The sequence below is a fragment of the Doryrhamphus excisus genome, linkage group LG4 (assembly GCF_037039965.1).
Source record: "Doryrhamphus excisus strain RoL-2023G ecotype Guam linkage group LG4, RoL_Dexc_Guam_v1.1, whole genome shotgun sequence".
NCBI lineage: Eukaryota > Metazoa > Chordata > Actinopteri > Syngnathiformes > Syngnathidae > Doryrhamphus > Doryrhamphus excisus.
In genome coordinates this window covers 20,642,582-20,667,188 of record NC_136360.1, presented here as the reverse complement: position 1 = coordinate 20,667,188, position 24,607 = coordinate 20,642,582, and the positions used below count along the sequence as shown (strand labels likewise).

Below are 24,607 nucleotides of genomic sequence, written 5' to 3'. Positions count from 1 at the left end.
ACATAATGAGACATAAAATTAAATAATATAATACAGATATTCAATCAAAACAACAGATAGTGAATGAAAGTAAAATAATATAAAACAAATATAAGATAAATAAGATACATGATACTAAAGATGTCCGCCATGTTTTTTTTGTAATTGGGAATACATGTGACTTCATCCAAATTACTGGTACTGGTGTACCCAAAGGAGGCGAAGATCGAATGAATTCATGTTTCGCCCCCCTCTCCCCCCCATCAAGTCTTGTGGCTACAAGCCAAACTGATCCTATGTGTTTGGATGTCCATGTCCATGTGTGTGTGTGTGTGTGCAACTGGTGATTAATTATTGCAGACCCCCCTGGATTATTCCTCATAGTCCCCCACCCCAGCATTGCAACAATCCCCTCACTGAGCGTGTTTGGAGGACAGTAACCGTCGCTCTTTTGTTGCCTGCACACTCACTGTACGCTTATTTTCCTTTCAGCCGAGGCAGGTGGTCTTCTCAGTGAGGTCATCCCGTCTGACACTTCAGGAGAGGAGGGGGACCGGGGGGGGGGGTAGGCATTCACTAAAATCCATACTGCTGAAGCTCCATTGACTTTGTATTTGCAGCAGTTTTCATTTTAGTTCTATCCCAGCTGTCTTTGGGTGAGAGGCAGGGTCGCCAGCCAATCACAGGGCACATATAGACAAACAACCATTCACACTCACATTCATACCTATGGACAATTTGGAGTCGCGAATTAACCTAGCATGTTTTTGGAATGTGGGAGGAAACCGGAGTACCCGGAGAAAACCCACGCATGCACGGGGAGAACGTTCAAACTCCACACAGAGATGGCCAAAGGTGGAATCGAACTCAGGTCTCCTAGCTGTGAGGTCTGCATGCTAACCACTCGCTTAATTTAATTTTCACTTAATTTTCATTAAATATTTATTTTATTTATTTAATTTTTATGACATAGCTCTTCTACTTTATCTTTTATCTACATTTAGCCTCCCCACATTGCGCTATCATGCTGGGTGCTAGCATGTTAATGTTAGCATTGTTAGCATGCTAACGTTAGTATACTAGCCTTGTTTGGTATTTTCATGTGTACACATATGTACTGTACAGTATAACACCACTATCATGCTAGGTGTTAGCATTCTAACGTTAGCATGTTAGCATTGATAATGTGCTAGGAGTAAAAATTTAGCATGTTAATATTGCCAGCATGCTAATATTAACATATCCCATTTCATAGGCACATACAGTATATAAACACTATGCACTATAATGCTAGGTGTTATCATACTAAGATTAGCATACTTAACTTGGCGGTAATATGATAGGTGTTAGCGTGTTAGCATTACTAACACGAGCTGTCAATTTTTGTGATTTTCAAATTTCTGGGGGAACTATGGAGCTTGAACTCTCCAAGTGCTTTTCTAGTTAGTAATATTAACAATTTATTAACAAATAGTCATTGTTTTATACCTATACTTACTCAAGCCTGAAGCGCCCTCAAAAGTTGGGTTGTGGATTTTAACGGCATTACGTTGCCATCTAGCGGGAAGAAATCGTAAAACACGCACGACAAAAACTACAATTCCCATCTCGCCCACAACGGAAATGACGTCAGCAAGCCGCCGTTTGCTGTCAAGGGCACCGGGCTCCTAACGTTATCTTAACTAACAGCGGCTACCCACACGTGTGTTTGCAAGCGGTCTTTTAAACTCCTACAATCCTCAAAGGACTTTTTTTTTCCCCCACCATGGACGGGTTCGGTTCGGACTTCTCTGCAGGCGGGGCTGGAGGCAAAATGGACACGGGCACGATAATGGAGCAGGTTAAAGTCCAGATCGCGGTGGCGAACGCACAGGAACTGCTGCAGGTGAGAAGCTAGCAATGCTAACTGGAGACTCTAAAGGCTAACATTAGCACTTTTACTGAGTATGGTAACATATCACTGTGTTTTTGTCAATGACACCACATGAACTGGCATCTGTAGAAGTCAACTTCCCCCCCTCAATGGACTTAAGTCATACCATGTCTATTCCCTTGTTGCAGAGAATGACAGACAAGTGCTTCAAGAAGTGTATAGGAAAACCTGGAAGCACATTGGACAACTCGGAGCAGGTATGACCTCGCATGCAAAGTTTCTTTAAGTTGTCCGCTGTTGTCCTAAAACATGTACTACATGTACATGTACTTTTTCCAATCATCACAAAAAAAAGGTGAGAACCACTTGGTTGCATCACTCCTCACAAATCTGCATTGATAAGGACACATTTCATAACAGAAATAAGTTACAAAGACTCAAAGTAGTCACAAAGTCAACTGACTACTTTTTTTGGGTGCAATAAAAACATGCCGTTTTATCAATGCGATCGCTTCTCCCACAAGTAATTGACTGTAGCAAACCTGCGCAAATTTGTAAACAGAACGACTCCAATCCAGTGTCGGAAAACGTACCACTTTAGTAATGCCATTGCTCCTCTCACAAGTAATTAAGGATGTGTTGCCCATACCTGAAAATAATGCACAATGTCAGAGAAATTGTACTAAAACAGGAGAATGTAACGTGACATTTAATTCGTGTGAGTGCTCCTCTTGCAGGTAATTAACGAACGTGGCGACCTTTCATATAATGTCATCAAAATGACTCGAGTGACACTTGAAGTAATCCACAGTGTTAAAAAAAAAAACGTGCCATTCGATGAATGCCATAGCTCCTCTTTGCAAGTACTTAATGAACGTGGAGACGTTGCACAAAATACATAATGAAAGACTAAATAAGACAGGAAATAATCTAGAATGTCGGAAAAATGACTGTAGACTAGAATTTGCCGTTTAATAAATGGGATCGCTCCTCTTGCAAGTAATTAATGACACAATGTCTGTATGGTAATTGGAGTGACTTGAAATTAGAAATAATCCACAGAGTCATAAAACTTGCCGTATCACAGCAGAATATAACATGCACACCAGAGTGACTACATTAGACAAGAAATAATTCATCATGTCAGAAAAGTTGCAGTAAAACAACAAACTCGAACGTGCCAGTGAATTAATGCGATTGCTCCTCTTTGCAAGTAATTAATGATATTTTGTGCAATTAATGCGATTGCACAAAATATGTCATCCAAATGATTCATAATGACTCTGGAAATAATCCACCATGTCAGAAAACGTGCCATTTTAGTTTATGTGATTGCTCCTCTTTGCAAGTAATTCATGAACATGGCGAGGTTGCACAAAATATGTCATCAGAGGACTGTAAATAATCCACTGAGTCAGAAAATATGCCAGTGAATGCAATTGCTCCTCCTTGCAAGTAATTAATAAACGTGGCAACCAGAATGACACAAAATAAGACTAGAAATATTTGAGAAGGTCAGAAAAGTTGCAGTAAAACAGCAGACCAATATGCGCCGCTTAATTAAGGTGATCGCTCCTCTTGCAACCAATTAATGACCGCGGCGACCTTGCACAAAATATGTCGCCAGAATGACTCCAAATACAAGTAAGACCAGAATACAGTAAAGTCTCGTTATATCGATATCGGTTATATTGATAGTACTGCTTATTACGATACTATTTTCATTTCCCGGCAAATTTCTAGTCTTTTATGATATAATTAGTTCCGGTTATTACGATAATCCGGTTACTACGATGCCCTTTTCATCTCCCGCCAGCCAATTTGGTCTGCTTATATCGATACAGAAGCAGCTTAAAGCTGAATCAATATTTGCTTAAGGATTTCAATACCACCATTAGCGAAAATCTGTAAACGGCGTATTGTTTGATTTTCGGCTAACACCGTTTTGGCTTTTCCACCGACGGACGGTAATTAATATGAGGTAAGTATTAAACAATCTTTTGAAGTAAAGGAGTAAATATTTGTATAATTTAGAGGGAAGATTCAGTGAATAGACTTGGTGTTTTCAGATGTGTTCAATATTCTTGGCACTAGCTTTACTGATAAATTATGAAAGTAAACTTACAGTATTGCTTGATCAAAGAAGCAATCTCTTGTTGTTTGAAATAAATCAATGCATCAGATTGTTTAGAAATGTTAAACAATATCGAATCTTTTGTGTGAAAAGGGGAAGCAGAAGATGGAAGATTTTTTTTAAAGTATTGCAGAATAAGTAATGTAAACGTTGCAGTTTTTGTTTTCCATACATGTATTTAATTGTGTTGTATTCAGATATCTTTTTATTGCTTGCAATAATCACTGTTTTTCATATGTACATGCTGGCGTTCGTGGTTTCTCTCGTGTGTATAGAACAATGTCGAGTGCATTATTGAATATTTACTCAGTCACTATTGCAAGAGTGCGTTATGAAAATAATAAATGTTGAAAAAAAATGTGACCCATTTGACTTTAACCGAATTGTTATGTATATGAATGCAATCATCTTTTGCAACAATGTTTATGGTTTTGTCTGCTGAAGCGTGAGGATTTTGCATTGGTTGAATTTTAGAAAAGAAATAGTCCTTAAAAAAGTGTAAAGACGTTTTTATTTAATGCATAAGTTTATTTTTCACTTCACTACAGTACAAAAGCAGGCTAGATACGCAATCCATGAACCCAAGGAGAAAATTACATGCCATATCAAAGATCTGCCCACTTTTAATGCAGTTCGGCGCAGGATCGGATATATCGATAGTCCGGTTATATCGATATTTTTTCAGACTCCCGAGAATATCGATATAACGAGACTTTACTGTAGAAGGCGCCGTTTCATTCGTGCCATCGTCTGCTTTGTTTGTCCCTGCAGAAGTGCATCGCCATGTGCATGGACCGCTACATGGACTGCTGGAACACGGTTTCCCGGACGTACAACTCCAGATTACAGAGGGAACGAGCTCGCCTGTGAAAGTCCACCCCTTCCTCCTCCCCCAGAGTCCTTCCCTTTACTGAGCGCTGCTCATCCCCAGAGGAGTGCACTGACTTCTTAAGGGTTTTTTTTTTTGTTGTTGTTGATTTTTCTTCCAATACCTCCTAAACAGGCTAGCAAAGCCTGTGGACCGCAGCATAGTAATGTGAACAAGACCTATAACAGAGCTCCACTACTACTACTACAACTTTTTGTTTTTTTAATGTCATAAAAATCTGGTATTGTGGCTAAGAAGTAAAGATACAGTGATAATAACTGTTGGCTGTGTGTGTATGTTGGAATTGTGGGAAATCATGCGGCATAAGTGGGAATAATTGACCATAAATGCACTTCAATCCGATCCAGTTCGGTCGGTTAGCCGTACCCATTCCGATTTCTGATCCCTTAGATACGTTTACTTGGCCGTGGTTCCATATTAAAGCTAACGGCTCTGGTATCGGACTCGGAAGATATCCAGATTCTGGTGTCGGTCTTGGATTGAAATCTGAAATCAACGGGACAAAGAACATGATTTATCAATGGTGTACCTAATGATATGGCCAGTCAATGGAAATGACCTTGTTGGTTCTGATTTGTTTGTTTTTTTAGCAACTTTTATCAGCACTTCTATATAGTCATAAACAATACAACCGTCTATGACGACATGTTTGTAATGAAGGAGAGAAGGATGGAAAAACAATCGGTAAATCTTGACGTCCATATTGATGCTTTTCCCACTTTTCTGACCCATAAATGTAGTTGGAAATATATTACTATTAGAATTATATAAGTATTCTGGTGTTAAACCATACCAAAGTTTCAGACAATTAGGTTTGCGCATTTCTAAGTGAGCCCCAAAATAAGTTTGGGGTGGCTCTGAACACTGGCTTTAAATTTTTTTTTTTTATGTTATGTTATATGGGTGTGCCCGTATACAAGCTGCATAGGACCAATCGCAGTTGAGTGTGCGTACACAGAGGGGGGGCCATAGGTGGAATGAATTAAAACCGACTGTTCAAGGAAATACAGCTGGAATAGGTGCAGATTCTGGAAGGTCCAGAAAGCTTTCTATGCACCATCACACTACCACCACTATGTTTGACTGTTGCTATGATGTTCTTTTTCTTAACACCTTTTGTCAGACCAGACAAAATATTTTTCACATCACCGTATATTATATAGGTCTAGTGGTTAGCGTGCAGACCTCACAGCTAGGAGACCAGGGTTCAATCCCACCCTCGGCCATCTCTGTGTGGAGTTTACATGTTCTCCCCGTGCATGCGTGGATTTTCTCCGGTTTCCTCCCACATTCCAAAAACATGCTAGGTTAATTAGCGAACTCCAAATTGTCCATAGGTACGAATGTGAGTGTGAATGGTTGTTTGTCTATATGTGCCCTGTGATTGGCTGGCCACCAGTCCAGGGTGTACCCCAGCCTCTGGCCCGAAGACAGCTGGGATAGGCTCCAGCACCCCCGCGACCCTCGTGAGGATAAGTGGTAGAAAATGAATGAATGAATGTATATTATATATATTTTAAATCATTTAAATTTTTCATTGTGTCACAAGTGTAGGCGTGGTCGGGGGGAGGAGGCCGTGGAATCAAGAGGAGAAGAAAGCAGATTCACTCCGTACACAGCTTGAGCTTTATGGAGTATTTTTATTCAAAGAAACATGCTAATACCATTTGAAACGCCCCTGAAATGAACACAACCTCAAACGCATCATCTGTCTGTACAGGAAGTACACCTGCACCTGAATGTGTATACTGTATGTTTATTATGGTGCTTGTAGTTAGCAGGTGTACCCAATGTCCTAGTTGTAATAAATACTCGAATAGTTACATAGTTGAAGATTCCCACAGTAAAGTTCCGCCCAGCACCCGTGCCCCCAGGAGGCCACCAAAGTCAATACTGTTGCGATTGAGTGTAATGGTTTTTCCATCGAGTCCATTGTCACGTTGTCGTGGGTCAAAGCTGCTTGTCCCAACCTCAGAAGGGCAGGAATGTGGATATCCATTTCCTTACGGAAGTCACTCGAGTGTAAACCCCCGGAAAACCTACTCGCCCGCATCCGTGTCCCCAGCTGGTCACCCCAGCCACAAACCACGGGCCGGAGCCTTCACGGCAGGTCAGCGGACCCCCCGAGTCTCCCTGCATGATGGAGGAGAGTCGCTTTAAGTGTAAAATGAAGTGTAAAGGTGGTTCCAGTTTGATGGCTTGGAGGGAGGCAGGAATGCACGTGGGTTTCCTTACATGGGAACATTACATGCTGGGCACGGCTGAAAGGGAGCTCTGTGTCTCGAGGACAAAAGTCTCTTCCCTCCATTAAGAGGGATAAGGAAAGCAACCTTACATATGAAGAGCTTGCAACCAAAAGGCGCTAAATCCATTTTGACTGATTTCGAGAAAATCAATGATTTTTAATTACGCACATATCAATCTATTTGGTCATCAAGTCTATATTGCAAATGAAAGAGCTATCAATATAGGTCTTAAAAATGCATGCTATAAAAATCCTGCACACACCGTGTATTTTATATATATTTTTTTTATTATTATTTTTTCGGATTTAGCGCCTTTTGGCTGAAATGATGGATTTAGCGCCTTTTGGCTGAAATAAATTTGAAGTCACCTTTAACTTCTTCAATGGCATTGTTGTAAAAGAATGTAAGGTGCTTTAATGTGCTATGCTAATAAAATAATTACAACACAGAAGCCATTCTCAACATACAATACAAAATAATTATTATTAATTAAATTAATAAAAATGTTATTAAAAGCAGTGCTCATATTTGACTGCACCATGAAGGTGACAGTGACAAAAATCATCTCATTACAAACTCTTTACATTGTATGTTTTTTAGTACAAGTAAAATAATGTTTCTCATGAAAGTTGGAGGTGTCAAGGTAGAGACATGCCTTTTATGGCGTAAAAAAAACTTCCATGTTACAGAATACTGTAAAAACACAATTTGTGTTCTCCTGAATTGCATAACATACTGTAACTATCATACGTGTACTTAATGTACACAAACAAAACAGGATGCGCACTGATACTGGCTTTCTGTATGTGCAGTGCCAATTGTATTCTTCTCTCTGATTGGTCAGATTATCAATAGATGGGAAACTTGGGCCAATCAGAATAAAGAATAAAGAAAGGGATTTAGCTCCTTTTGGTTGAAATCTGAAATGGAAATAGCGCCTTTTGGTTGAAAGCATAAATTTCATATCACTTTTTTTCATATTTTTTAAAATGATTTCAAGACCAAAATATGTGATTTGGATACACATGACAGAGGTCTATTAAACTCATGAAAAACATGCAACTTAGTGAAAATTGGATTTAGCGCCTTTTGGTTGCAAGCTCTTCATATACTACCTCCACTCAATCCAGCACTCACACAAAATAAAGGCTAGATACCCAGGACTAAGAGAGATGTATATGTATTGCTGTTGATCCATATACAATACATCATCTATTAACTGGGGCTGGCCAAGTTAACGCCTTACTAACGTGTTCAATGAATTGGAGTACTGCTGTATTTTTTATTGTCATGTAAACAGTGGTACTTTGGCATATGAGTATCTTTAAAAGCGAGTCATCTATGGGCTGATTTTTTTGCTTTGAGCTGTGAGCTAAAATCTGAAAGAAGTGATGATGCAACTCCACAATAGCATAGACCGCATGTTTGGTGCACCATAAAAATGTCTGTCCCTTGGGGGGGGTGGGGGCATGACAGAAAATAATTGAGAAGCACTGATATAGCCCAAGTACACACTAAAAATGACTACAAATCTGTCAAAATCATCAAAAAATGGCTGAGATTGAATGAGTGAATTATGAGTTGTTAATCGTTTATCCCAGGGGTCACCAACCTTTTTGAGGCCGAGGGCTACTTTGTGAGCACGGATAGTATGAAGGGCTACATGACGTGTTTGCGGTGAACTTCCAAAATGACAAAACTGCACGGATCACTTTTTAGTAATGAGAACAAAAGGAATAGTACAGTAAACCTCGGATATATCGGAAATTCGCTCACAACGGACAGATAAAAAAGAACCGATTTTTCTGTAATGCATTTCCAATAAAAATTCATTGCATATATCAGATTTTTTATAACGGATTTCGCCTATTTCGGACAAAATCTCCAGTCCCGTTCCAATTTCCCTCGCAAATATCGGATGGCCGCATGGTGTCTTTCTCCTGGCTCCAGATTTAGGACAAATATAAAAGTGAGTGACGTCAATAATACTAGCACAGCAGTGAATGAGATCTTAACCTCACTATTGGAAATAACGTAGGCCTGCCTAACGTAGGGCGTAACAGGGCCTAGCTTAATTAACAATTTGTTATGCTCAGAGTCCAATAAAGTTCAATTCTCATTACCTTACGTCTCTTTTCATTGCCCAGTCCAGGTACATTGGAAACATAGTCAAGGAAGTGCCTTTTTATAACGGATAAAATCCGATTTGCGCATATACCGGATATACGTAAATCCGATATATGCGTAAAACGGACATTTTCCGGTATACGCATATAACGGATTTCGCTTATATCGGACAAAACCAGTGTGAACAATTGAATCCGATATATCCGAGGTTTACTGTAGTAGTAACACTATATTGATTATTTTCCACAATAATGGTAACAAAAACATATTTTTTTAAACAAGAAACATTTATTTATGTGCTCACATATTTGAAAGTCAGAGGGAACACCTTTCTGTGATTTTTTCACCTGCCTAGTGAAAAAAGTCCTTTGTTTGTCCAAAGCTGCCTTTAACAAACGGGCCTTTTCCGTCCTTAATGCGCTACCGGGTGGGTAGCTCGCATTGAAGCTTTCGTGACAACTTTTGAAGTGTCTCTCCACATTGTGCCGCGTTGGGTATTGCAACAGTCATCCCGCAAATAAGACATACATTTTTCTTCAAAATACGTAAAGAAAAATTGTTTTTCGCTTTTCTGACATGTTTTTGGGGGCTAAACTGCACGAGTAAGCTAACTCCTTACCACCGCTGCACTATATCGGAAAAGCGGTGATCGGACGCGTGCACACACATGAACTTTGACTTGAGGTAAGAGTTTGTTTTTTTGTTATAAGACAATTTAAAAAAATACATTAATGTAAGCTATTCTGATTCAAAATTTTAAGCACAAAATAACAATGATAATTTGTGACCAGTGCTATTTTTAGCATGGGCGCCCGCGGGCACAGCGTTGGTGACCCCTGGTTTAGCCCATTAAGCCCTAGTATTAAGTACTAGTATAGGCCTTTCAGCTAAAATGCCACTAAAGTATGAGTGTTGGAGTTTGAACGAGCTGTAGGAACCATGGTAGTCCATCTTACCAAGCAGGAGTCCCTGCCTCCTTGCATGTAACCAGCACACATCATGTGACGAGTCAGCGTGTTCCCGTAAGACTCCTGGCACGCCGCCTGCTCGATGATGCTCACTGAGGCTTTCTGCAGCAGGTTAGTCAGTGAACCTTTCGCAATGACGAAAACAATCCCGTCATAATATGGACCAAGACTAGAAATCTTCCAATTCTCCGTCTTACCTCCTTCCCTCATGGATCCCCATCCTGAGATGTAGCACTCTGCATCCTCCAGGAAGCCGTGTACTGGCGAGGGCAGACACACGGGCTGGATGGTGTGGGACACGGGGGCTGGGACCAGCAGCTCCAGCAGGGCCACGTCACGGTCCATGCTGGTGCTATTGAAAGCTGGGTGGATGATGACCCGCTGGATGGGGATGACCAGGGCTCCCACGCCTGAACGCAGCACAGATCCCAGCCTCGCTGCCCAGTAGGTGGGGTTGGGGTCACTGCAGGTGGGGACCAAACAGGGTCAAGCGGTGTAGTATCGCTTTAATAATGATTTGGAGTGCATGAAAAAGTGGAAAGGGAAACTTGATGTGGGATGGGTGTCTTCGAATGGAACACCTTTTGAAGCAGTGTGCCGCCGTCAGTAACCATTTACTGTGAATGAGCGTGGCGCCGCATTGGTGCCGTCTCCGGTACTGGAGGCTGCCGATCCAAGGCCACTCCCCCCTGCGAGCTGTGATCCCACCCACAACCCTGTTGGAGCCCAGCGCAGGACGTTCACCGCATTCTGAAATGGAAAAATATCTTAGATCGGGGGTGTCCAAAGCGTGGCTGGGGGGCTTTTTGTTGGCCACATAACATTTAAAAAAGAAAATACTGTAAAGTCTCATTATATCGATATTCTCGGGAGTCGGAAAAAATACCGATATAACCGGACTATCCATATATCCGATCCTGCGCCGAACTGCATTAAAAGTGGGCGGATCTTTGATATGGCATGTAATTTTCTCCTTGAGTTCATGGATTGCGTATCTAGCATGCTTTTGTACTACAATAAATTTTGTACTACAGTAAATAAAAATAAACTTACGCTGTAGTGATTACCGGTTACCGGAACCATCAATAGGGAAGGTGTTGCCACCCGGAGGGGTAGGCGCGAGGGACGGGTGTTTTCCGCTGTGTGTGCTGCACTCTGGTGGTGGAAGTGTGAAAAATAAAGTTGACTGGAAGCAGCCGTTCGCCGTGTTCTTTTTTGGTATTGAAATCCTTAAGCAAAGATTGATTTAAGCTGCTTTTGTATCGATATAAGCAGACCAAATTGGCTGGCGGGAGATGAAAAGGGCATCGTAGTAACCGGATTATCATAATAACCGGGTATCGTACTAACGGAGCTAATTATATCATAAAAGACTAGAAATTGGCCGGGAAATGAAAATAAGATATGCCTTATAAGATATGCCTTTATTCGTCCCTCAGTGGGGAAATGGTATCGTAATAAGTAGTAATTCGTTTTAACCGATATCGATATAACGAGACTTTACTGTAATTATAAATATAATATAAAAGTTGCCATTTCATGAGGATAAATAAATAAATGTGTAATATGAGGGAAAATAATGTCATTTTAGTAGCATAAAGTTGAAATATTAAGAAACATGTTTTGTTTTGTAATATGAGAAACAAAACAAAATAAAGTTGTTTTTGGAAAATGAGGTTGCAGAAACAGTAATGTTAGGAGAAAGTCAAACTATTACGGGAAGAATCGGGAAAGTCATAATTATGAGACGAAAATTTAAAACATAAGAAGTTAAAATATTTGGAAAATTACAAAAAAACAGAAACAGGGAAACAACTTGTCATTTTATGACAATTTTAGTAGCATGGAGTTGAAATACTAGAGAAAAATGTTTTTTTTGTTTGTTTTAAAATCATAAAGAAAACAAAAAAATAAAAAATTGTTTGGGGAAAAAATAAAAATCCTGAAAATAAAGAAAAAAAGGAGAGCAAAAAAAACGGAACTTGATACTAATAATATGCGTTTGCACAGATCACAAAGCTGATACAGTTTTAAAAAATAAATATATATGACTTCTAAAGTTTGGGGCGCCTAAACGAGTCTCTATTGTGTCCTGACAACAGTAGTTTTGAACCCCAAAACAGTGAAACCGATAACGTCTGGGACTACGTGATCAGTTGCCGAGTGTCTTTTATATTTCATCATACCACAGTTCCTCTCGTCAGCTTGATTGGGGCAATCTGGGACTCCGTCACATTCTGGGTTGACTTTGCTGATACAGGAAGTGGCGCTGCATTGGAAGCTCCCGCTGCAGTTGGAAACTAGAAGACATGGCGGGGAAATTGAGAGTCGCGTGTGTGCATGGCAGTGAATTGACTTGCAGCCATTGGTCTTTAGGGCAATTACCAGGAAGTACTGGGGCCGTCCTGGGACTGGATGGATGATGACCACTGGCAGCTGGAGCAGTGACAGTCCACTCAGGGACTGAGTAATGGGGGTCAGTTTGGCGAAGAATCCAGTGGTGGAGCTTGGTGACCCGGGAGTAAACCCCGGGCCGGTTGATCTGAGCGCAGCCGATACCCCAGCTCACCACCCCAGCCAGGAAGAACCTACCCGGGGCACCCTCGCACACCAGAGGCCCCCCAGAATCGCCCTGGCAATGAATAGAAAACAATGAGTAAACATTTTGCACAAGGGAGCGCATTCACAGCAAATGAAAGAAGGAGAGAAAGAAGACAAATAATCTTACACTTCACCTCACAATGATTGGCAGTGCACAGCAGAATAAGAGAATGGACACTTTTGAACTGAAAATGATTTATTAATCAATTTGTGCTTCCGAAAAATGCACAAAACTAAATTAAGGTTCAAGTCAAATAGTATGAAATTAGCTCTTAATGGGTCAGTTATGTCGTAGAGACGTACCAATCCCAGCTAACTTTGGCCAAGAGGCATGATGTCCTCATTGCCATGTCAACAGAACACACCTGAGTAGCACGCTATGAAGCAGGAAGTCCACCATGATGGTGAGCAAGAGTAGACTAGACTAGACTAGACAGTCTTTAAAGTGGACCTATGATGCTTTTCCCGCGTTTCTGACCTATAAATGTAGTTAGAATGTTGTATTCTGGTTCTTAAACCATGCCATAGTTTCAGATAATCAGGTTTGCGCATATGGAAGTGAGCTCTGAAAGAAGAGCGGGATGGCTCTGAACGCTCCGTTTCAAAAGGTGTGGTAAAACTGTTCCTTTGTGATGTCACAGAGGGGCGGGTTTTCTTATATGGGCATGTCTGTAACCCAGATAAGTGCTCTGCTCCTCTGTTTACTTGCTAGCAAAGCCACGTTTGTTTCCGATTCCTAACAACGCCACCATCAGGCACAAGTGGTTGGAGTTCGATTCCCTAAAGAAATACATTTTAATCTGTCAACGGCATTTCACACTGGACTGTTTTGCGTTTCCAACGTTACTTGGTGGTGTGGACTGACCAAGCAGTAAGTAACAGTTTATCAGTGTCCTAACTGTGTTTAATCACGGAGCAAAAGCGCTTGTATACACGGAGCGGGGTTGCTAATAGCCGTTTCCAATCACAGTTCGTGGCCACATTCGGTTACCGATGCTAAAAAAAATGCTAAAGATACTTACCACTGAGAGATGTATTGGAGTAACCTCTTTTCTTGAGAAACTTGGGACTGTCCAATCTCTACTTCCGGATCGGATTCGGGATGCAACACATATTTATAAAGATAAATCGTCGTTTATTATCAACTTCTATACCGTTCGCAGCTAGCGTCACAAACAGGAATTCCTTTTAAGTACTTGCTAGCAGTGTTGGACATGTGACTTTAAAAAAGTAATTAGTTATAGTTACTAGTTACTTCTAAAAAAAAGTAACTGACTTACACCACTACAAAAGTAACTAGGTACCAAGAAAAAGTAACGATTGAAAACCATTAAAACTACGAAAACGCAATATTACTAAGCCTTAGCCAATCCGCGTGTCGTATGTGCTCTAAACACCCGCCCACTCGAGTTCTCTGAGCGTCTGAAGACGCAATTTTACTACACTTTAGCCAATCCGCGTGTCGTTTGTGCTCTAAACACCCGCCCACTCGAGTTCTCTGAGTGGCTGAAGACGCAATATTACTACACTTTAGCCAATCCGCGTGTCGTATGTGCTCTAAACACCCGCCCACTCGAGTTCTCTGAGTGGCTGAAGACGCAATATTACTAAAACCTTAGCCAATCCGCGTGTCGTATGTGCTCTAAACACCCGCCCACTCGAGTTCTCTGAGCGTCTGAAGACGCAATTTTACTACACTTTAGCCAATCCGCGTGTCGTATGTGCTCTAAACACCCGCCCACTCGAGTTCTCTGAGTGGCTGAAGACGCAATATTACTACACTTTAGCCAATCCGCGTGTCGTATGTGCTCTAAACACCCGCCCACTCGAGTTCTCTGAGTGGCTGAAGACGCAATATTACTAAAACCTTAGCCAATCCGCGTGTCGTATGTGCTCTAAACACCCGCCCACTCGAGTTCTCTGAGTGTCTGAAGACGCAATTTTACTACACTTTAGCCAATCCGCGTGTCGTATGTGCTCTAAACACCCGCCCACTCGAGTTCTCTGAGTGGCTGAAGACACAATCTTACTAAACCTTAGCCAATCCGCGTGTCGTATGTGCTCTAAACACCCGCCCACTCGAGTTCTCTGAGTGGCTGAAGACGCAATATCACTAAACCTGAGCCAATCCTCATCTTACACCCTCCCTTGTCATTCTGCAACATTCTCACTGCGCTGCAGATTAGTTTTGAAGTCGGTGATATATTTTTAGGCTTCAGTAACGTGCAGTAACGGGGTGTCGAAAATGGTAACGGCGTTATGCTGACAGCAAAAGTAATTAGTTTGATTCTGGAAGAACGAGAAAGCATAATAGGTCCCCTTTAAGTCAGTACTCACCTGACAGGAGTCCACCTTGCCCTGCAGGAAGCCTGCACACATCATGTTGGCTGTGATTGCTCCCCTGTACACGGGCAACTTATTGCACACCTTGGAGTCGATGATTTTAACCACAGCTTTTTGCAGGGTGGGAGGCACGTCGCCTGAAATGGAGATGATTGGATTCATTTAGGATGTCACAAATGTACCTCACATTTCAGCAAACATTTATTTTATATATTTCTTTGATGCAAAATATCATAGAAATGAAACTCGGATGTAGTTTAAGTAGTCAGTGTACAGCTTGTACAACAGTACAGTAATCCCTTGGCACTCACAGTTTTTTTACGAAATACAGTGGTATGAAAACGTTTGGGCACCCCTGGTAATGTTCCAGATGTTCCTTTCTAAATGACTGCTTGTTGGGATCATCCATTCCAGGTCAATATATCATATAGCAGACCAACACAGGGATAGATGAGAAGGGAAATGAACTTTATAGAATTTACAGAAAGTCCGCAATCATTATTTAAACTACAGTAGGCAGGTGGATACATTTGGCCGTTATTGTTCATTGACCCTTGACCTGCATACACAAGTGAAGCCAATCATGAGAAAGGGTATTTAAGTTGCATCTTCTCGAAAGAGTAGCACCATGGTAGCCTCAAAACAACTGTCACATGACCTGAGAGCAAAGACTGTTCAACATCATGGTCTAGGGGAAGGATACAAAAGCTAGCTCAGAGAGTTCCACTCTGACGAACATAGTGAGGAACTGGAAGGCCACAGGAACAGTTCTGGTTAAGACCTGGAGTGGCAGGCCAAGAAGAATCTTACATAAGAAGAGGCCAAGGATGGTGAGAACGGTCAAAGTCAACCCACAGACCAGCTCCAAAGACCTACAACATGATCTTGGTGCAGATGATGTCACTGTGCATCCTTCAAGTACACACGGAAGAAACCTTTTCTGGAGTTGCTTGAGGTATGCTTCATTTAAGAATAAGGTCCTGTGGACTGCTGAAATTAAAATGGAGTTATGTGGACTTACCAAGGGTCGGTATGCATGGTGGATGAAGAACACAGCATTCCAAGACAAACCCTTGCTACCCACAGTAACATTTGGTGGTGGTTCCATCATGCTGGGGGGCTGTGGGGCCAGTGCAGGTACTGGAAATCTTCTTCAAGTTGAAGGTGGCATGGATTCCAGTTGGTATCAGCAGTTTTTTGCCAACAGTCATCAAACCTGACTCAACTGGAGATGTTTTGGAAATAGGAATGATCCAAAATATCTTCAACCAGAATCCAGACCTTCATTGGAAGCTACGGATGATCCCAACAAGCAGTCATTTAGAAGGGAACATCTAGAACATACCCTTTTTCAGAAGATGCATTCAAAGATGGGTGATGTGTAGTATTCTACACTGGTCATTAGGTGTCGGTAATGCTACACTGATGAGACAATAGTACCCACTGTACAGGAAGTACTGTACAGAACAGGAAGTCATCAAGAACAAGAAGGAACTCCCCCGCTAACTTGAGTATTTATGTCTTAGTTTCTCTTATTACTACTATATTGGATAATAGGGGTGTAAATGTGACTATAGGGGTATTATTTCATGTTTAGAGGGCTCTAATAATGTTTCAATAAACATATTTAGAAGGTCAGAAACAAGGTTCACAGACCACAAACAAATCCATCCATCCATTTTTTATGCTGCCAATCATAGGGCACATATAGACAAACAACCATTCACACTCACAGTCATACCTATGGACAATTTGGAGGGGCCAATTAACCTAGCATGTTTTTGGAATGGGGGAGGCCAATATGCTAACCACTCGGTCCCCGTGAGGCCCCCAAACATATTTCCCCAACAGAATATAATGACATCCGAGTTTCATTTTGTTCATGTTTTGGGGGTACACCCCTGCCGCAGGACTCACTGCTGAACATGTGCAGAGAGCCCCATCCTGACACCACGCATCTCTGTCCAGGACTGAAGACGTGAGACGGGGAGGGCAGACAGGCAGGTTGGACGTACGGACTGAAGGTGAGGGGGGTCTCCAGCTCCAGAACAGCCACGTCAGTGTCAGTGGTCATGGGGTTGTAGTCCGGAGACACTCTCAGTGTCTTGATGTTCACTGTTTTGGTCTGGGACTCCTCGCCGCTCACCAGACTGGCCCCGACCAGGGCCGTCCACTCTTTTGGGTTTTTGTCCCTGATGAATGTATGGAATGTCTCATACGCTTCAGAGTTCATGCACTGCATGGACAAAAGTACTGAGACACATCTTCATTGATCAGTCAATCAATTAGGTCAGTTAGCCTGAGCTGGAGGTGGAGGTCCTAACTCATTTTTGGGACCTTCACATTGTATAAAATATATCATAATAAATTCAACATTTTATATAAGGTCCCATAAGTTCCTTTCAAATATTAATCTTTCACTTTATTAATGATTAGTGTCACTAATAGTAATTCATCACACAGCAGCTTAACACCTAAAAGATGTATTTGGCAAATGTTCACACATGCCCCAATATGAGTTTAAAATTGAAAAAAATACACAAAAGGTTTTCCCATTAGGCATGGTGTCTGAGCAACGCATTCATTGGAGCACTGCAATGACATCAGCCTCTTTCAGGGTCAGGGTCTTTTGGCTCCTTCTGGTGGACAGAAGCAGCATTGCAGTGCTGGCCACCATTTTCTTCTATGCGTCATGCATTACGGGAAACTTTTTCTTAACTGGTATTAGCACATGTTTGTAAACATTTCAGTGTTAAGTTGCCGTGTGATGAGTTTACTGTTGTTTGTAAGACGAAGTCAGACCGAGTCAGACTTTTAAACTGAATAATGACCCCTGCCAATTCCCAATGGGTTGACAAGCCTGTTTTGTGTTTTTCATAGCTCATGATTGGCTCCTGTCAAATAAGGAGCCGACTGGTTCTCAGGGACTCGTATGTGCCACAATATGTCATTTTATGACATGGACACGTGCGGCTTATATACGTACAAATCTGGTATGTCCTCGAAATTTCGTGGGTGCAGCATATACACCGGAATTTACGGCATGTTCCACATAGTTGTATTATGTTAATTTTTGCAGTTAGCCTGAGCTGGAGGTGGAGGTCCTAACTAATTTTTGGGACCTTCACATGGGTTCCGAACATGACACCCCAAAACTTACTCAGTAGTAGCTCAGTAGCTCCCCACCCCATGCCTGAAATCCAACAGGAAGGCGGCCATTTTAGTGTGAAGTGGCGAAATCCAGTTCTTGTATGGCACTTGTTTGGCACTACCAAGACATTGTATGCTTCCATCTTTGTGGGGACCGTTTGGTGTCCCAATATCTTTGTCCACACTGCCTATGAAGTTCCTATACGCATTTGTTCCTACCCACCTCTCGAAGCAGTGTGCCGCGCTGACCAGCCACCTTTCGTTGATGATGGAGGCTCCACACGTGTGTTGTCCGTGTAGCCTCAGACTGACCTGCCACGGCAGCTCTCCTTGTCGAGCATCTTCGCCGCCCACTATGCGGTTCCCCGCGGCGCTACGCAAACCACACGCTACAGGGGAAGAACGAGGATAGATGACCAGTGCTCACCATTAACGTGAATAAGAAGAGAAGGAAAGGAGGTTTACCACAGTGAGCTTCGTCAGATCCGTCGGCACAGTCTGCGACAAAGTCACACTCTGGGTTGACTTTAGTCACACACTCGCCATTGTCACAGCTGAAGTCGCTGTCAGGACAACTGGCTAGAGTTGGGTGGAATAAATGGGAATATAGTATTAATATAGGATTAATTATAATACATGACAAAATTAATATATATATCTATATATGAATATGGTGCCATTTCAAATTTTAATTAAGTCATTTTTTGTATTGGATGACGCCCAGATCTCAACCACTGTCTAATTAATTAATTTAATTAATTTATGGCATCAACCCAAGTCAATAAAGTCAATTGAATACAATAAAATGGAATCTAATTAATTTATTAAATTAAAGAATAATATAGAAAATCTAAAAATAAATAGAATTTAAATTGAATTAAATTGAATAAGCTAAAAAATACATTGAAATGCAATTGATATGTTTATTAATACACAACAATATGTTTTAAAACTATGTTAAACATTGTATAAAATATATCATAATAAATTCAACATTTTATATAAGGTCCCATAATTTCCTTTCAAATATTAATCTTTCACTTTATTAATGATTAGTGTCACTAGTAGTAATTCATCACACAGCAGCTTAACACCTAAAAGGTGTATTTGGCAAATGTACACACATGCTCCAATATAAGTTTTAAATTGAAAAAAAAAAATTTTCCTTTAGGCACTGTGTCTGAGCAACGCATTCATTGGAGCACTGCAATGACATCAGCCTCTTTCAGGGTCAGGGTCTTTTGGCTCTTTCTGGTGGACAGAAGCAGCATTGCAGTGCTGGCCACCATTTTCTATGCGTCATGCATTATGGGAAACCTTTTCTTAACCGGTATTAGCACATGTTTGTAAACATTTCGGTGTTAAGTTGCCGTGTGATGAGTTTACTGTTGTTTGTAAGACGAAGTCAGACCGAGTCAGACTGTTATACTGAATAACGACCCCTGCCAATTCCCACTGGGTTGACAAGCCTCAGTTGTGTGTTTTTCATAGAGGGTTAGGGTCAGGGGTTAGGGTTAGGGTTAGGGTTAGCCAATCTCATGATTGGCTCCTGTCAAATAAGGAGCCGACTGGTTCTCAGGGACTCGTATGTGCCACAATATGCCATTTTATGACGTGGACACATGCGGCTTATATACGTACAAATCTGGTATGTCCTCTAAATTTCGTGGGTGCAGCATATACACCGGAATTTACAGCATGTTCCACATAGTTGCATTATGTTAATTTTTGCAGAAAACTAAAGCTTTCATGCTGTATGAGGTATATATATACGTATATACATAGTATATATAGGTTTTCATAAGCACATTAAGCATGTTACTAAAACAGCATTTTTTCATCTTCGCAACATTGTGAAGATACGACCTATTCTATCCACTTCTGATGCAGAGACCCTAGTCCATGCATTTTTCATGTCTGGCCTTGACTACTGTAATGTACTGCTTTCTGGTCTTCCGATGGCAAGTCTCAAAAGCCTGCAGTTAGTACAAAATGCTGCAGCATGACTTCTTACAATACCATATTACCACACTATACCATACCAATACAATTACCATATTTCTCCAATACTAGCCAACCTGCGCTGGCCCCCACTTCATTTAAGATGTGACTTCAAGGTTCTGCTTCTTGTTTACAAAATATTACACGGGTTGGCACCTTTTTATCTGGTTGGCCTAATTGTACCCTATGCTATGCTCCTAATTGAAACCTACGCTCACAACACGCCGTTTTTTTGACAATCCCGAGAGCCAGAAAGAAGTATGCGGGCTCTAGAACCTTTTCCATTCGGAAATTCGCAATCGCCATTGCAGCTTGGTCATCCTGGAATCTGCGGTCCCTTCTCAAGGTTTCTTTTTCCCTAATGGGTTTTGAGTTTTTCCTTGCCCTGATAGGGGTTCAGATCAGGGGATGTCGTCTATTGTCTATCATCGACTGTATCTACTGTATCTACACTCTTAAAAATGCTGAGTTGTTTTTTTGACCCAACCGCTGGGTTGAGCCTGTTGGGTCATTTAATTGGGTAATTTTTTATTGAATTGGGTATTCTGAGAACCCAATTCGCTGGGTTATCTCTGTTGGGTGCTAAGTTATTTGCTGCTGGGTTGTGATTTCCATTATGTAAAAGTAAAAAATCCCAAAAATCAAAACAAATAAAAAAAATATATATATATAAATAAAAAATATATATATAATATATATATTATATAAATTATATATTATATATATATGTTATATATACATATATATATAATTTAAAAAAATATATATATACATATATATATAATTTTTTAATATAAATATATACATATATAATTTTTTTTTTTTTAATATGTAAAAGTAAAAAAATCAAAAAATAAAAGAAAATTAAAAAGATGATATATATATAATTTTTTTACATTTTTTATTTTTTTACATTTTTTACTTTTACATAATGGAAATATGTATATACATATATATATATATATATATATATATATATATGCATACATATACAGTAAAGTCTCGTTATATCGATATTGTCGGGAGTCGGAAAAAATATCGATATAACCGGACTGTCGATATATCCGATCCTGCACCGAACTGCATTAAAAGTGGGCAATAATGCACTCGACATTGTTCTATAGCATAGAACAATCTTTTTTGGTATTGAAATCCTTAAGCAAAGATTGATTTAAGCTGCTTTTGTATCGATATAAGCAGACCAAATTGGCTGGCGGGAGATGAAAAGGGCATCGTAGTAACCGGATTATCATAATAACCGGGTATCGTACTAACGGAACTAATCATATCATAAAAGACTAGAAATTTGCCGGGAAATGAAAATAGTATCGTAATAAGCAGTAATTCGTTATAACCGATATCGATATAACGAGACTTTACTGTATATGGTATATTGGCAACCCAATTTGCTGGGTTGAAATAACCCAGCAGTGTAGTAAATATGAACCCAGCGTTGGGTCATATGAACAACCCAATTGTTGGGTTAAGATAACCAACCCAACTTGTTACGTTAAAATAATCCAACGTGAGGTTGGTCCAATGTTTAACCAGCGTTGGATTGGGAAACAACCCATATTGGGTTGTTTTTAACCCAGCATTTTAAGAGTGTACTGTTGCCTGCTTGTTAAGCCCTTTGAGGCTCTTTTGTGATTAAGGGCTATATAAATAAACTTGACTTGTATATTAAATCACAGTCATTTATGATATACACTCAACCCGTTTTTCACTCGTTGAAGGGAATGATCGAAACAATATCAAGATGCACGATTATTGCACAGCTGGCCATAGTAAAAGTCACAGTATAACTGTATTGGAGTATTGGAGTACAACTGTGTAACTCACCTGTCATATCTTCTCCAATAGCATAAAAGGACTTCCCACTGGCCCCTGCAGAATAACGGCAAGGATGAGACAGACAACGCACGTGTGACCCCCGCCAGGAAGCCAACAGATGGGCCATGTTTGCTACCCAGTAAGACGATAGCGCTGATCTGTCCAAACTCAGGCACCTCCATCGGGTTCCCGTGCATCACGGAGGTGAGCCCTGCTCTCAGCAGGTCTTGAATGAAGTTTTCAGAATACTGCTGGACTTTGGAGACCCAGAAGACCAGTCTGAATGTGGCCATCACGTCACCGTTCATGTTGCTGGGGGGGGAAAAACAAAAAAACGGAAGGTTTGATTCTCTTTGACAACAAAAATGGGGCTAATTTTGCTTTGTTCATTACCCATAAGCTATGACGTTGCAGTCAACATAGTGATGGGACACCGAAGACGAGGCAAAAACATTCTTAATCTGTGAAAGGAAATGACACTCCACAGGACACTCCATAGTAAATCCAAGTTGACGTTTTGGTGGTGTCAGACTGACCTTTGTGTTTAAAACAGATGTCAGCACTATGGAGAACCCCGAGTTCTGATCCTGCAGAGATGCATTGTACTTGAGACCCTTCAGCTGCATCGTCTCCACGAAGTAATGCTGCTCCTGCACCAGGTACGCTGCAGCCCCCCCACCGGACAACATGTGATCAAATGTCCTATGTACAGTATGTCGACGTGATATTTACCAAAGAAATCTCACCAATAAGCAGTCCCACAAAGACTCCAACTATGAGGAAGACTATGAGGAAGACTACCAAGGCGCTCCTGTGGCATGTGGAGTCGGAGGGAGCAGCAGCAGAGGGTCCTGGGGTCGACCACTGGCCTCCCCCATCCTTCCTCAGATCCATTGTGGAATTTGGCAGCACTGAGATGACAATTCACATGGCCGACCTGAACCTGAAAAGCTAGCAGAGATTTGAAAAAATTAAATTGAATAAAATTGTATTCAATTGTATAAAATAAAATGTTAATGAAATTGAATGATGTGAAATATATTACAATAAAATAACATTAAACTGAATTTTTAAAAACATGTTCAATTAAACATTGAATTTGTATTGAAATTGAAGTAAATAAAAGTGAATTAAATGTAATTAAAATGTTATTTTTAAATCAAATTGAATTAAATAAAATCAAAAGCTATTATTACATTATATTCATCAACATTTAAAAATATGAAATTAAATAAAATTTAATTGAATATAAATTAAACAGAATAAAAAAATAATCAATTTAAATTAAATCAATTACAATGAAATAAAATTAATTACTAAATAGTGAAATGAAACAAAATTACATTAAATTGAATTAAAAAAATAATTAATTTATCTAAAAAAACGAAGACAATTAAATTAAATAGAAAAAAATGAAAAATAATTAAACAGAACTGAATGGAGTAAAATGACATTTTTAAATCATACAATGAAATACATAAAATAAAATGGAATCAAATTGAATAAAATGAAACCAAATTAAATGGAATTAAATACAACTGACTTAAATTTAATAAATTACATGTAATAAAATTAAATTGTATAAAATGCAATTAAATGAAAAAACATTAACATTAATGGAATACCATGAAATACAATTACAGTACACTAATTTTTATTTAATCCATGAAATTAAATGGAAGAAACTGGAAGAGATATTCAATTAAATGGAAGAAAATGAAATGCATGGAACAATGCATGAAATAAAAATAACAGACAAAAAGAACACATGACAGTACATATATGGACCTTATGTTTATTATTGTGGTTGTACTTTACAGTGGTGCCCAACTGCACTGCATCTCACTTTAGTCTTTTGGAGGCCAATAACCTCACCAAATATTAGAAACACTTGATGCAGTGCGGAGTAGAATATTGTTATTCTCAGCTTTGGTGACGGCAAAATGTGTGTGTACTTATATTGTGTAAGAACACAGGATGTTTATATTTAACATGCAGGCCATTGTGTTTCAAAATCATTCACTTAAATATGAATTGTATGCATCCATCCAAAGAAATGCTATGCATTTAGGCCTTTCACAATAACTTTTGCTAGTTGATAATTTTGCCCCGAATTTTCATCGTTAATTTGATAACATTTGTGATTAAAAATTCTTAAAAAATGGCACATTATAAACATTATATGGCCTGTACATCGGTACATAGGTGGAAGAAAAGTAACTCACCTCCTTTCCCCCTCCCTCAGTCCATTTCCATTCAGCTGCACAGGAAGACACGAGTGAATGGACAACCAAGTCTGCAAGCAACCCCTATTTGGTCCACCTGAGCTGGGGGGCGTGTCCCACGGGTAGATCACCTTTTTTAGTTGACTTTAGGAAATGGATGCAACATCCCAAATCCTTCCTAAGACCTTCCTCCTCCCAGCTTCCTTGATCCCTCTCTAGGCTTATAAGTGTTGTTTGA

The 24,607-nt window shown here is 40.2% G+C and overlaps 2 protein-coding genes and 1 long non-coding RNA gene across 4 annotated transcripts; 2 read left to right on the top strand and 1 right to left on the bottom strand.

Moving 5' to 3' along the window:
* Nucleotides 1-1,596: 1,596 nt before the first annotated feature.
* Nucleotides 1,597-5,237, top strand: timm13 (translocase of inner mitochondrial membrane 13 homolog (yeast)). The gene is made up of 3 exons (XM_058073711.2): nucleotides 1,597-1,864; nucleotides 2,041-2,109; nucleotides 4,758-5,237. Exons 1-3 carry the CDS (start codon nucleotides 1,745-1,747, stop codon nucleotides 4,854-4,856), a joined length of 288 nt encoding a protein of 95 aa, XP_057929694.1. The 5' UTR covers nucleotides 1,597-1,744; the 3' UTR covers nucleotides 4,857-5,237.
* A 1,258-nt stretch (nucleotides 5,238-6,495) lies between these two features.
* tmprss9 (transmembrane serine protease 9) lies at nucleotides 6,496-24,380 on the bottom strand. Its single transcript, XM_078790355.1, has 16 exons — nucleotides 24,370-24,380; nucleotides 22,891-23,095; nucleotides 22,681-22,808; nucleotides 22,538-22,605; nucleotides 22,281-22,456; nucleotides 22,154-22,198; nucleotides 18,776-18,889; nucleotides 18,534-18,699; nucleotides 17,078-17,352; nucleotides 15,155-15,297; nucleotides 12,602-12,848; nucleotides 12,403-12,516; nucleotides 10,798-10,966; nucleotides 10,414-10,679; nucleotides 10,205-10,341; nucleotides 6,496-7,008 (listed from the first exon to the last, which is right to left on the bottom strand). Exons 2-16 carry the CDS (start codon nucleotides 23,036-23,038, stop codon nucleotides 6,847-6,849), a joined length of 2,358 nt encoding a protein of 785 aa, XP_078646481.1. The 5' UTR covers nucleotides 23,039-23,095; nucleotides 24,370-24,380; the 3' UTR covers nucleotides 6,496-6,846.
* Nucleotides 13,185-23,284, top strand: LOC131129822 (uncharacterized). 2 transcript variants are annotated; one of them, XR_009129895.2, is made up of 3 exons: nucleotides 13,185-13,221; nucleotides 22,698-22,803; nucleotides 22,898-23,284. It is a non-coding gene; the product is annotated as an uncharacterized LOC131129822 (long non-coding RNA). The 2 variants fall into 2 exon arrangements; XR_013627307.1 differs by lacking the exon at nucleotides 13,185-13,221 and adding an exon at nucleotides 22,055-22,348.
* Nucleotides 24,381-24,607: the final 227 nt, after the last annotated feature.

Coding starts and splice junctions, on each gene's coding strand:
- timm13 (XM_058073711.2), top strand. CDS start 1,745: ATGGACGGGTTCGGTTCGGACTTCTCTGCAGGCGGGGCTGGAGGCAAA. Junction 1,865..2,040: donor ACGCACAGGAACTGCTGCAG/GTGAGAAGCTAG, acceptor CCCTTGTTGCAG/AGAATGACAGACAAGTGCTT. Junction 2,110..4,757: donor CATTGGACAACTCGGAGCAG/GTATGACCTCGC, acceptor TTGTCCCTGCAG/AAGTGCATCGCCATGTGCAT.
- tmprss9 (XM_078790355.1), bottom strand. CDS start 23,038: ATGGATCTGAGGAAGGATGGGGGAGGCCAGTGGTCGACCCCAGGACCC. Junction 18,700..18,775: donor ATCTGACGAAGCTCACTGTG/GTAAACCTCCTT, acceptor CTTCCCCTGTAG/CGTGTGGTTTGCGTAGCGCC. Junction 15,298..17,077: donor CTCTCTGCACATGTTCAGCA/GTGAGTCCTGCG, acceptor TCTCCATTTCAG/GCGACGTGCCTCCCACCCTG.